Source organism: Saccoglossus kowalevskii, chromosome 8 (assembly GCF_978046115.1).
Source record: "Saccoglossus kowalevskii chromosome 8, keSacKowa6.1, whole genome shotgun sequence".
Taxonomy (NCBI): Eukaryota; Metazoa; Hemichordata; class Enteropneusta; family Harrimaniidae; genus Saccoglossus; species Saccoglossus kowalevskii.
Genome location: NC_140648.1, coordinates 38793845 through 38809201, shown reverse-complemented (window position 1 = coordinate 38809201; position 15357 = coordinate 38793845). Strand labels below are relative to the sequence as shown.

At 36.7% G+C, this 15357-nt stretch overlaps 1 protein-coding gene across 1 annotated transcript in view; it reads right to left on the bottom strand.

Moving 5' to 3' along the window:
* Window positions 1-10253: 10253 nt before the first annotated feature.
* The window catches only part of LOC102802191 (guanine nucleotide-binding protein G(o) subunit alpha-like), a 47564-nt gene continuing 42460 nt past the window's right edge, over window positions 10254-15357 (bottom strand). Inside the window, exon 8 of the mRNA XM_085502588.1 lies at window positions 10254-12594. Coding sequence (XP_085358714.1) covers window positions 12404-12594 — 191 coding nt within the window. The 3' untranslated portion in view covers window positions 10254-12403. The remainder of the gene's footprint in view (window positions 12595-15357) is intronic.

Below are 15357 nucleotides of genomic sequence, written 5' to 3'. Positions count from 1 at the left end.
AATGGGCCAGTGCTATATGTAATTCCCACCCTTGATTTGAATGGGTCAGTGCTATACATAATTTCCACCCTTAATTTGAATGGACCAGTGCTATACATAATTTCCACCCTTGATTTGAATGTACCAGTGCTATATGTAATTCCACCATTGGTTTGAATGAGCCAGTGCTATACATAATTTCCACCTTTGATTTGAATGTACCAGTGCTATTTGTAATTTCCAGCCTTGATTTGAATGGGCCAGTACCATATGTAATTTCCAACCTTGATTTGAATGGGCCAGTGCTATATGTAATTTCCACCCTTGATTTGAATGGGCCAGTGCTATACATAATCGCCACCCTTGAGTTGAATGTACCAGTGCTATATGTAATTTCCACCATTGGTTTGAATGTGCCAGTGCTATACATAGTTTCCACCCTTGATTTAAATGGGCCAGTGTTATACATAATTTCCACCCTTGATTTGAATGGGCCAGTGCTATACATAATTTCCACCCTTGATTTGAATGGGCCAGTGCTATACATAATTACCACCCTTGCTTTGAATGGACCAGTGCTATACATAATTTCCACCCTTGAGTTGAATGAGCCAGTGCTATACATAATTTCCACTCTTGATTTGAATGTAATAAATAATTTCCACTCTTGATTTGAATGTACCAGTGCTATACATAATTTCCATCGTTGAGTTGAATGGGCCAGTGCTATACATAATTTCCACCCTTGATTTGAATGGGCCAGTGCTATATGTAATTTCCATCTTTGATTTAAAGGGACCATTACTATGTGTAATTGTCACTATTGATTTGAAGGGGGTCATTACTACCAGTATATGTAATTTCTACCCTTGATTTGAATGGGCAAGTACTATATGTAATTTCCACCCATGATTTGAATGGGCCATTACTATATGTAATTTCCACCCTTGATTTGAAGGGCCATTACTATATGTAATTCCCACCATTGGTTTGAATGTACCAGTGCTATATGTAATTCCCACCATTGGTTTGAATGGGCCAGTGCTATACATAATTTCCACCCTTGAGTTGAATGAGCCAGTGCTATACATAATTTCCACCCTTGATTTGAATGTACCAGTGCTATATGTAATTTGCACCATTGGTTTGAATGGGCCAGTGCTATACATAATTTCCACCCTTAATTTGAAGGGGCCAGTGCTATACATAATTGCCACCCTTGAGTTGAATGTACCAGTGCTATATGTAATTTCCACCATTGGTTTGAATGGGCCAGTGCTATACATAGTTTCCACCCTTGATTTAAATGGGCCAGTGTTATACATAATTTCCACCCTTGATTTGAATGGACCAGTGCTATACATAATTTCCACCCTTGCTTTGAATGCACCAGTGCTATACATAATTTCCACCCTTGAGTTGAATGAGCCAGTGCTATACATAATTTCCACCCTTGATTTGAATGTACCAGTGCTATTTGTAATTTCCATCCTTGATTTCAAGGGGCCAGTGCTATATGTAATTTCCACCCTTGATTTGAATGAGCCAGTGCTATATGTAATTTCCACCCTTGATTTGAATGGGCCAGTGCTATACATAATTTCCACCCTTGATTTGAATGGACCAGTGCTATATGTAATTTCCACCATTGGTTTGAATGGGCCAGTGCTATACATAGTTTCCACCCTTAATTTGAAGGGGCCAATGCTATACATAATTGCCACCCTTGAGTTGAATGTACCAGTGCTATATGTAATTTCCACCATTGGTTTGAATGGGCCAGTGCTATACATAGTTTCCACCCCTGATTTAAATGGGCCAGTGTTATACATAATTTCCACCCTTGATTTGAATGGGCCAGTGTTATACATAATTTCCACCCTTGATTTGAATGGACCAGTGCTATACCTAATTTCCACCCTTGCTTTGAATGCACCAGTGCTATACATAATTTCCACCCTTGAGTTGAATGAGCCAGTGCTATACATAATTTCCACCCTTGATTTGAATGTACCAGTGCTATACATAATTTCCATCCTTGAGTTGAATGGGCCAGTGCTATACATAATTTCCACCCTTGATTTGAATGGGCCAGTGCTATATGTAATTTCCATCCTTGATTTAAAGGGACCATTACTATGTGTAATTTTCATTATTGATTTGAAGGGGATCATTACTACCAGTATATGTAATTTCCACCCTTGATTTGAATGGGCAAGTACTATATGTAATTTCCACCCATGATTTGAATGGGCCATTACTATATGTAATTTCCACCCTTGATTTGAAGGGCCATTACTATATGTAATTTCCACCATTGGTTTGAATGAGCCAGTGCTAATACATAATTTCCACCATTGGTTTGAATGGGCCAGTGCTATATGTAATTTCCATCCTTGATTTGAAGGGGCCAGTGCTATATGTAATTTCCACCCTTGATTTGAATGGGCCAGTGCTATATGTAATTCCCACCCTTGATTTGAATGGGTCAGTGCTATACATAATTTCCACCCTTAATTTGAATGGACCAGTGCTATACATAATTTCCACCCTTGATTTGAATGTACCAGTGCTATATGTAATTCCACCATTGGTTTGAATGAGCCAGTGCTATACATAATTTCCACCTTTGATTTGAATGTACCAGTGCTATTTGTAATTTCCACCCTTGATTTGAATGGGCCAGTACCATATGTAATTTCCAACCTTGATTTGAATGGGCCAGTGCTATATGTAATTTCCACCCTTGATTTGAATGGGCCAGTGCTATACATAATCGCCACCCTTGAGTTGAATGTACCAGTGCTATATGTAATTTCCACCATTGGTTTGAATGTGCCAGTGCTATACATAGTTTCCACCCTTGATTTGAATGGGCCAGTGCTATATGTAATTTCCATCTTTGATTTAAAGGGACCATTACTATGTGTAATTGTCACTATTGATTTGAAGGGGGTCATTACTACCAGTATATGTAATTTCTACCCTTGATTTGAATGGGCAAGTACTATATGTAATTTCCACCCATGATTTGAATGGGCCATTACTATATGTAATTTCCACCCTTGATTTGAAGGGCCATTACTATATGTAATTCCCACCATTGGTTTGAATGTACCAGTGCTATATGTAATTCCCACCATTGGTTTGAATGGGCCAGTGCTATACATAATTTCCACCCTTGAGTTGAATGAGCCAGTGCTATACATAATTTCCACCCTTGATTTGAATGTACCAGTGCTATATGTAATTTGCACCATTGGTTTGAATGGGCCAGTGCTATACATAATTTCCACCCTTAATTTGAAGGGGCCAGTGCTATACATAATTGCCACCCTTGAGTTGAATGTACCAGTGCTATATGTAATTTCCACCATTGGTTTGAATGGGCCAGTGCTATACATAGTTTCCACCCTTGATTTAAATGGGCCAGTGTTATACATAATTTCCACCCTTGATTTGAATGGACCAGTGCTATACATAATTTCCACCCTTGCTTTGAATGCACCAGTGCTATACATAATTTCCACCCTTGAGTTGAATGAGCCAGTGCTATACATAATTTCCACCCTTGATTTGAATGTACCAGTGCTATTTGTAATTTCCATCCTTGATTTCAAGGGGCCAGTGCTATATGTAATTTCCACCCTTGATTTGAATGAGCCAGTGCTATATGTAATTTCCACCCTTGATTTGAATGGGCCAGTGCTATACATAATTTCCACCCTTGATTTGAATGGACCAGTGCTATATGTAATTTCCACCATTGGTTTGAATGGGCCAGTGCTATACATAGTTTCCACCCTTAATTTGAAGGGGCCAATGCTATACATAATTGCCACCCTTGAGTTGAATGTACCAGTGCTATATGTAATTTCCACCATTGGTTTGAATGGGCCAGTGCTATACATAGTTTCCACCCCTGATTTAAATGGGCCAGTGTTATACATAATTTCCACCCTTGATTTGAATGGGCCAGTGTTATACATAATTTCCACCCTTGATTTGAATGGACCAGTGCTATACCTAATTTCCACCCTTGCTTTGAATGCACCAGTGCTATACATAATTTCCACCCTTGAGTTGAATGAGCCAGTGCTATACATAATTTCCACCCTTGATTTGAATGTACCAGTGCTATACATAATTTCCATCCTTGAGTTGAATGGGCCAGTGCTATACATAATTTCCACCCTTGATTTGAATGGGCCAGTGCTATATGTAATTTCCATCCTTGATTTAAAGGGACCATTACTATGTGTAATTTTCATTATTGATTTGAAGGGGATCATTACTACCAGTATATGTAATTTCCACCCTTGATTTGAATGGGCAAGTACTATATGTAATTTCCACCCATGATTTGAATGGGCCATTACTATATGTAATTTCCACCCTTGATTTGAAGGGCCATTACTATATGTAATTTCCACCATTGGTTTGAATGAGCCAGTGCTAATACATAATTTCCACCATTGGTTTGAATGGGCCAGTGCTATATGTAATTTCCATCCTTGATTTGAAGGGGCCAGTGCTATATGTAATTTCCACCCTTGATTTGAATGGGCCAGTGCTATATGTAATTCCCACCCTTGATTTGAATGGGTCAGTGCTATACATAATTTCCACCCTTAATTTGAATGGACCAGTGCTATACATAATTTCCACCCTTGATTTGAATGTACCAGTGCTATATGTAATTCCACCATTGGTTTGAATGAGCCAGTGCTATACATAATTTCCACCTTTGATTTGAATGTACCAGTGCTATTTGTAATTTCCACCCTTGATTTGAATGGGCCAGTACCATATGTAATTTCCAACCTTGATTTGAATGGGCCAGTGCTATATGTAATTTCCACCCTTGATTTGAATGGGCCAGTGCTATACATAATCGCCACCCTTGAGTTGAATGTACCAGTGCTATATGTAATTTCCACCATTGGTTTGAATGTGCCAGTGCTATACATAGTTTCCACCCTTGATTTAAATGGGCCAGTGTTATACATAATTTCCACCCTTGATTTGAATGGGCCAGTGCTATACATAATTTCCACCCTTGATTTGAATGGGCCAGTGCTATACATAATTACCACCCTTGCTTTGAATGGACCAGTGCTATACATAATTTCCACCCTTGAGTTGAATGAGCCAGTGCTATACATAATTTCCACTCTTGATTTGAATGTAATAAATAATTTCCACCCTTGATTTGAATGTACCAGTGATATACATAATTTCCATCCTTGAGTTGAATGGGCCAGTGCTATACATAATTTCCACCCTTGATTTGAATGGGCCAGTGCTATATGTAATTTCCATCTTTGATTTAAAGGGACCATTACTATGTGTAATTTTCACTATTGATTTGAAGGGGGTCATTACTACCAGTATATGTAATTTCTACCCTTGATTTGAATGGGCAAGTACTATATGTAATTTCCACCCATGATTTGAATGGGCCATTACTATATGTAATTTCCACCCTTGATTTGAAGGGCCATTACTATATGTAATTCCCACCATTGGTTAGAATGTACCAGTGCTATATGTAATTCCCACCATTGGTTTGAATGGGCCAGTGCTATACATAATTTCCACCCTTGAGTTGAATGAGCCAGTGCTATACATAATTTCCACCCTTGATTTGAATGTACCAGTGCTATATGTAATTTGCACCATTGGTTTGAATGGGCCAGTGCTATACATAATTTCCACCCTTAATTTGAAGAGGCCAGTGCTATACATAATTGCCACCCTTGAGTTGAATGTACCAGTGCTATATGTAATTTCCACCATTGGTTTGAATGGGCCAGTGCTATACATAGTTTCCACCCTTGATTTAAATGGGCCAGTGTTATACATAATTTCCATCCTTGATTTGAATGGGCCAGTGTTATACATAATTTCCACCCTTGATTTGAATGGACCAGTGCTATACATAATTTCCACCCTTGCTTTGAATGCACCAGTGCTATACATAATTTCCACCCTTGAGTTGAATGAGCCAGTGCTATACATAATTTCCACCCTTGATTTGAATGTACCAGTGCTATTTGTAATTTCCATCCTTGATTTCAAGGGGCCAGTGCTATATGTAATTTCCACCCTTGATTTGAATGAGCCAGTGCTATATGTAATTTCCACCCTTGATTTGAATGGGCCAGTGCTATACATAATTTCCACCCTTGATTTGAATGGACCAGTGCTATATGTAATTTCCACCATTGGTTTGAATGGGCCAGTGCTATACATAGTTTCCACCCTTAATTTGAAGGGGCCAGTGCTATACATAATTGCCACCCTTGAGTTGAATGTACCAGTGCTATATGTAATTTCCACCATTGGTTTGAATGGGCCAGTGCTATACATAGTTTCCACCCCTGATTTAAATGGGCCAGTGTTATACATAATTTCCACCCTTGATTTGAATGGGCCAGTGTTATACATAATTTCCACCCTTGATTTGAATGGACCAGTGCTATACCTAATTTCCACCCTTGCTTTGAATGCACCAGTGCTATACAGAATTTCCACCCTTGAGTTGAATGAGCCAGTGCTATACATAATTTCCACCCTTGATTTGAATGTACCAGTGCTATACATAATTTCCATCCTTGAGTTGAATGGGCCAGTGCTATACATAATTTCCACCCTTGATTTGAATGGGCCAGTGCTATATGTAATTTCCATCCTTGATTTAAAGGGACCATTACTATGTGTAATTTTCATTATTGATTTGAAGGGGATCATTACTACCAGTATATGTAATTTCCACCCTTGATTTGAATGGGCAAGTACTATATGTAATTTCCACCCATGATTTGAATGGGCCATTACTATATGTAATTTCCACCCTTGATTTGAAGGGCCATTACTATATGTAATTTCCACCATTGGTTTGAATGAGCCAGTGCTAATACATAATTTCCACCATTGGTTTGAATGGGCCAGTGCTATATGTAATTTCCATCCTTGATTTGAAGGGGCCAGTGCTATATGTAATTTCCACCCTTGATTTGAATGGGCCAGTGCTATATGTAATTCCCACCCTTGATTTGAATGGGTCAGTGCTATACATAATTTCCACCCTTAATTTGAATGGACCAGTGCTATACATAATTTCCACCCTTGATTTGAATGTACAAGTGCTATATGTAATTCCACCATTGGTTTGAATGGACCAGTGCTATACATAATTTCCACCCTTGATTTAAATGGGCCAGTGCTATACAAAATTTCCACCCTTGAGTTGAATGAGCCAGTGCTATTTGTAATTTCCATCCTTGATTTGAATGGGCCAGTGCTAAACATAATTTCCACCCTTGATTTGAATGGGCCAGTCTATAATAAGTTCCACCCTTGATTTGAATGGGCCAGTACCATATGTAATTTCCAACCTTGATTTGAATGGGCCAGTGCTATATGTAATTTCCAACCTTGATTTGAATGGGCCAGTGCTATACATGATTTCCACCCTTGATTTGAATGGACCAGTGCTATATGTAATTTCCAGCATTGGTTTGAATGGGCCAGTGCTATACATAGTTTCCACCCTTAATTTGAAGGGGCCAGTGCTATACATAATCGCCACCCTTGAGTTGAATGTACCAGTGCTATATGTAATTTCCACCATTGGTTTGAATGTGCCAGTGCTATACATAGTTTCCACCCTTGATTTAAATGGGCCAGTGTTATACATAATTTCCACCCTTGATTTGAATGGGCCAGTGCTATACATAATTTCCACCCTTGATTTGAATGTACCAGTGCTATTTGTAATTTCCATTCTTGATTTGAATGTACCAGTGCTATCTGTAATTTCCACCTTGATTTGAATGGGCCAATGCTAAACATAATTTCCACCCTTGATTTGAATGGGCCAGTCTATACATAAGTTCCACCCTTGATTTGAATGGGCCAGTACCATATGTAATTTCCACCCTTGATTTGAATGGGCCAGTGCTATATGTAATTTCCACCCTTGATTTGAATGGGCCAGTACTATACATAATTTCTACCCTTGATTTGAATGGACCAGTGCTATATGTAATTTCCACCATTGGTTTGAATGGGCCAGTGCTATACATAGTTTCCACCCTTAATTTGAAGGGGCCAGTGCTATACATAATCGCCACCCTTGAGTTGAATGTACCAGTGCTATATGTAATTTCCACCATTGGTTTGAATGTGCCAGTGCTATACATAGTTTCCACCCTTGATTTAAATGGGCCAGTGTTATACATAATTACCACCCTTGCTTTGAATGGACCAGTGCTATACATAATTTCCACCCTTGAGTTGAATGAGCCAGTGCTATACATAATTTCCACTCTTGATTTGAATGTAATAAATAATTTCCACCCTTGATTTGAATGTACCAATGCTATACATATTTTCCATCCTTGAGTTGAATGGGCCAGTGCTATACATAATTTCCACCCTTGATTTGAATGGACCAGTGCTATATGTAATTTCCACCATTGGTTTGAATGGGCCAGTGCTATATGTAATTTCCACCCTTGATTTGAATGGGCCAGTGCTATATGTAATTTCCATCCTTGATTTAAAGGGACCATTACTATGTGTAATTTTCACTATTGATTTGAAGGGGGTCATTACTACCAGTATATGTAATTTCCACCCTTGATTTGAATGGGCAAGTACTATATGTAATTTCCACCCATGATTTGAATGGGCCATTACTATATGTAATTTCCACCCTTGATTTGAAGGGTCATTACTATATGTAATTCCCACCATTGGTTTGAATGTACCAGTGCTATATGTAATTCCCACCATTGGTTTGAATGGGCCAGTGCTATACATAATTTCCACCCTTGAGTTGAATGAGCCAGTGCTATACATAATTTCCACCCTTGATTTGAATGTACCAGTGCTATATGTAATTCCACCCTTGATTTAAATGGGCCAGTGCTATACATAATTTCCACCCTTGATTTGAATGGGCCAGTGCTATACAAAATTTCCACCCTTGAGTGAATGAGCCAGTGCTATACATAATTTCCACCCTTGATTTGAATGTACCAGTGCTATTTGTAATTTCCATCCTTGATTTGAATGTACCAGTGCTATTTGTAATTTCCATCCTTGATTTGAAGGGGCCAGTGCTATGTTATTTTCACATTTGATTTGAACGGGCCAGTGCTATATGTAATTTCCACCCTTGATTTGAATGGGCCAGTGCTAAACATAATTTCCACCCTTGATTTGAATGGGCCAGTCTATACATAATTTCCACCATTGATTTGAATGGACCAGTACCATATGTAATTTTCACACTTGATTTGAAGGGGCCATTACTATATGTAATTTCCACCCGTGATTTGAATGGGCCACTACCATATGTAATTTTCACCACTGATTTGAAGGGGTCATTACTACCAGTATATGTAATTTCCACCATGATTTGAAGGGGCCATTACTATATGTAATTTCCACCCTTGATTTGAAGGGGCCAGTACTATATGTAATTTCCATCCTTGATTTGAAGGGACCATTACTATATGTAATTTCCACCCTTGATTTTAATGTACCAGTGCTATATGTAATTTCCACCCTTGGTTTGAATGGGCCACTACCATATGTAATTTTCACCACTGATTTGAAGGGGTCATTACTACCAGTATATGTAATTTCCACCATGATTTGAAGGGGCCATTACTATATGTAATTTCCATCCTTGATTTGAAGGGACCATTACTATATGTAATTTTCACCCTTGATTTGAAGGGGCCATTACTATATGTAATTTCCACCCGTGATTTGAATGGGCCACTACCATATGTAATTTTCACCACTGATTTGAAGGGGTCATTACTACCAGTATATGTAATTTCCACCATGATTTGAATGTACCAGTGCTATATGTAATTTTCACCACTGATTTGAAGGGGTCATTACTACCAATATATGTAATTTCCACCATGATTTGAAGGGGTCATTACTACCAGTATATGTAATTTCCATCCTTGATTTGAATGGGCAAGTACTATATGTAATTTCCACCCGTGATTTGAATGGGCCACTACCATATGTAATTTTCACCACTGATTTGAAGGGGTCATTACTACCAGTATATGTAATTTCCATCCTTGATTTGAATGGGCAAGTACTATATGTAATTTCCACCCATGATTTGAATGGGCCATTACCATATGTAATTTCCATCCTTGATTTGAATGGGCCAGTACAATTGCCAACAGGGTTTCTTATGTTAGCATTACAGGGACAAGAATTCACAAACAGTGAGGTTATAACGCAGACATAATAGAAATATTTTATTTCAAGTCAAATAAAGCAATAATCATAAACTTTACACATTAAAAATCTGTACATTTAGTTCATTAAAAGCAGTTCAAAAGTTACAGTATGATCACACTACATGCAATTACATACACTTACCGGGTAATGCCTTCAACGTTACCCCTGTATTGATATGGTCCAGAATTCACTGCACATTGATTTTAATGTTTACTGGATAGAAGAATGTTAATGTTACCATGCTGTTCTGGTACTACAGACAATGGAAATGGTGATTTTCTTAGTAAAAAGTTGTTTTACTAATGTAGAGTGTGTTTGGCTGCTCTCTGGCAGACTGACCAGGATGTCTCTCTACAACTTCACAAACAGTGCTCTCTGAAACATCTTTCTGACCAGTAGGAATATTGCTTCAGTAAGTTTTACATTTTTGACATAATGGTTTTGGCATAATCAACTGAAAGATACATATAAGAAGGCTTATTATGGCTGCATGGTTAAAAAAAATCCAGTTCTTAGATGTTATATTTTTGTCAGTAATAGCTCAGATGGACATGTGCACAGCCAAGGATGTACAGTATAATCTCACACTAATGTGAAAGGGAAATTGATAGACCAATGAACATATTAGTAAAACAACTACAGCATCCAGCTCTTGAAATGTGTCCACAATAGCTGAGTCTCAAGTTATCTGGTAATTTTTTTTACAGAACATGTTGATTTTGTTGAAGGTATTCAGATTGCAAAATATGAAAAATATATTTTTTTGTTATTCTTACAAATTTGCCAAAACAAGCCTGGTACACGTTCAGTAAAGAAGTAATCAGGGAACTCCATACAAGTGTTGTGTCAAATATCAGATAAAGTATACACCCATGATTTGAAAAAAAATGTATTTACAACAAGTCCATGTGAATGTGGATGAATTCAAATGTTGTATACATGACATGATGAATGAACCATGCAGCCCAAGAACAAGAATTTTGAAGTACAATATTGAAAAAGAAACAAAATCCACACAAGACCACACGAAATGACGGAATTAATAAATTAGAATGAAATATTTTTGATAAATTTAATTTTTTATTGAAAAAATAGATTTCTATTTTTAGTTGTAACAGAGTTACATTTGTCAGAAATGTATACCCCCTTTAGATATTGGTACATTCCTCAATGTACTACAGTGGAAATGGAATATAGTGGGTAATTCATTTGTAGCATTTTTAAATTGACCTTTGTACAGCTACAGCTCACTTTTATCTTCTGTAGTATCAAAATTGTTCTTACACGATGACATCTATTTCTAACCCAGGTATAAATATATATATGTGTATTTCATAGCACAATAAATTAATTTTTGTCATCAATATTGTAAGTGTACACAATCTAGAAATCTATGTGGTGTATTAAATGAAATGTGATGAAGATATCATGAAAATTGAAGAAGAGTCACATGACAAATACTTAAATAAGTGAATCTATGAAAGAACTGGTTAGTGTTTATCTCAGACTGTTCTGCTAGATTCTTGAAATCACTATAGACAGATACAAGTTGCATACCATCTTATCATCCCTTGTCTGTATACAATTTATATGACACATTTAATGTAGTTTGGTTCATTTTTACCTGATTGATAAGCAGGAAGTGATGTCAAACATGATTGGTATACAGGAAGTGATGTTAAACCTGGTAAGTGAACTGTATATGTGAATTACCCTTGATTTACTTTGCATAGATCTCTAAAAATATACATGTTCCTGACATGAACCCTGTAAAGTGAATACAACATGGATGATACACACAGGCAGTTTTTTTATTTGCTTATTACAGCCATGTGATCTACTCAATTCAGCAGGTTGTTAAGCACTGACTGCACAATTCACAGATTTCAGATAGTAGCTACAAATACAATCTAACATGAAAACTACCACACTATAAGTCCTCCATTTGGAAAGGTGGCAGTGATGTGATTTTATTCCATTGGCAACAACAACAGTTTGTGTGACCTTTGACATCAGCAAGGCAGTGTGGGATACCATATTACTGGTACAAAAATAAATAAATTATTTCACAATGTTTAGGCTCTTGAAATTCCACATGCAGCATATATGTGTCTATAGTTACCATCTCACAATGGTACTGCTATAAAAGTGATGCAGCTTGCAAGTTTTCTCTTATGATGGTATCCATGACAACTTGAAAGACCACCTGAACATTGGTAGTATCTGTTGCCGTGGTGAAGTGCGGATAAATCACTTTGGATGAATTCTTGCATTGTATCATGAACTGATATTGTATGAATCTAGCTGCAGCGTCAACGTCACAATCAGGACCTAACAGGTTAAAAAAAATCATAATTAAATAATAAGTCATATAAATCTCCACTCATCAAGTTACAGTGGAATGTATTCATGGTGGCTCAGCTTAACTGTGACTCCCTGCTAATTTTCCATGATTTGTGAACTTTGAAAATTGGCCCTTTGCAAAATTACGATATATAACAAGACCCCAATAAAAACAGAACAAACAAAAAAACAAGCCATGCATGGCACAGTCCCCGTTAGTTATCAAATTTAAGATATATAGTTTTGTTTATAGTAATATACCTGGAATATAACCATGTCAGGAATATGATTTTCTAACATTAAAATGATTGACATTTGTATCTGATCGTCAAACAAGTACTTGTCCATATTGAGAGATATTGCTCTGGAACAGTATTCAAAATCAACCATTTTGAATACATATAACAGCGTCCGGATTACTTTCGGAAATTCCGTCGCGTTTCGGAAAGTTTTAATTTTCAAAACTTTTGAATATTTATTTGTGCTTTTAGGTTAGTGAGAAGGTTATAATAATTCTTCATTTCACTTTAACACTGTTTTTACACCCCTCAGACCCCTTTAAAAAGTCACTTCTGGCCATTATAATGGCCACTATTTTCTTAATGGCCAGAGTATTGACCAGAATATTTTAAGTGGCCAAAATATTTACCAGTGTTTTTAAAATGGTGGTTTTAATGACCCATGTTTTTTATACTGGTCAGAATAATTACAATTGCTTTTTAAATGATGGAGTTGATGAACATTTTTTTTTGATGGGCAGTATAATGGTCATTTTATTTTTCATTACATACATAAAATGACCAGTATTTTTGTTTATGTCTCTAAATATAATGGCCCAGAAAACAGCCTCAATATACGTGTGGGAATTTATTTTTCCCAAGTTTCACTGGCGCTTCCAAGTACACTTAAATGAAATTTCGCGAATATTGCCTCGATCCCCAGTGAAATTTCATAGTAACGCTGATGCCAGTGACTGCTGGTGGACTGCATAACCTGCGGAGTATTTAGATGGTGTTGAATCATAGGACGATTGCAGTACTGCAACTGGCACATCAAGGTATGAATTTGTAATTATTTTACCATTTTACAATGACTTCAATACAATATTAGATACTTTTGTTGTTGTTTATGTAGCAGCATGGAACTATAAACCCATTTATAGTTCCATGGTAGCAGGATAGTCTTTTGGGGCTTTCGTTTTTGTTCAGTCATGGCACACTGTGTAAGTAATACTTCATTATTATTCATAATTGTCAAACAACAAGCTCAAGTAGGTGTTAATGAGGATTAGCTCCTATGTTTGTTAATACAAGAAAAGTATAAACAAAATTTATTTCCAACTCCTGAAATCTGCAAAAAAACATCAACGTAAATTTGTTTCCATTCATGGCAATGTTTTCAAATTATTTTAATAAAATAATTTAACTGACTGCAAAATGTTTGTTTTTTTTAAATTTTTGAAGACTATGTATATTGTTTTTTTTTTCTCTTCAGACAATACCAGCAATAGTGTACTGTACACTGGGAAATCTAATTTAGTAATCATGTATTAACTATACATGTATATATTATGCCCATAACATCAAATACCATACAGAATCCCTTTTTCCTGTAAACTAGTATAGATGATATATGCCTACAGTGTGCAACAGTTCATTTTACTTTGCGCACAAAAGAAAAAAGTAAAACTCATACTCAAAATAACTTTTAATTTAGCATGGATTTAAACTAAATTTCAATTGAATCTAATATTCTTTGCTCATCTTTGATTTGATTTGAATGAGTTGTAGAGATCAATATAAAGGGGAAGTGAATCTTAATGTATGCACCTAAGGTAGAAATAAACAGAAGACACTTATTCGTAGATTCACGTAGAGCTCTTTAGCAAAGGCTAAGAGGTCCAATACCTTAACCTGTGCTAAAAAAATGTGCATGAATACAGGCTAAGAAATACTAGGTACAGAGTAAATCTGGTCAGTCCAAAGCCTTAGCACAGGCAAAACAAAACAAGCATGAACGCTTAGCTCGGCTAAAAAACCCATTGAATTTAATGTTCATTTAGGAGATTTACTACTATATTCATAACTTTTTATTTTGGTGTGCCATTTCCTGCATGACAATCAACGCTAACACATATAGAGAGATTGACTCAAGAAAAAATGTACCGATGATGAGATACTGTGCTACTTCCTGTTATTCTGCAATTTGCACTTTCTGAATTTGCTTTGGTATTGTTTTATAGCTGTAGAACTAACCTTCCTACTTACTCTTACTGAGCACTCATAGTTAAAGTTTCTGAAGATTTTGCCTATTCTTAATAAGTTTGGGCGTTCCTTACCCCGTGCTAACCATTGTTTCCTTCTGTGCATGAACTCAAACATATGAGATTAGCTTAAATCTTAGCCCGTACTTTGTGTAGCATGAACACTACTTTTGAAGATACAGGGGGCAAATGGGCGAGACTTAAACAAAATATAATGAAGGTGTAATATGCAGTCAGTAAATGTCCTAGGCATTTCTGGGTCAGCCAAATTGATCATGGGTACTCTTGCTCAACTTGGACAAAAAAATATTTAGTCTATATAATGGTACTTAAATCATAGACCTTAGAGAACAGGGACATGCTACTGTGGCTATCCCTTTCATGTAACCTTAGTTATAATCCCCCTACCCAAATTAACACCTTAGAGAAACTGATAATAAATCTATGTCAACACCACTGTTACATCCTCTCCTGTTTCATAAGCCAAA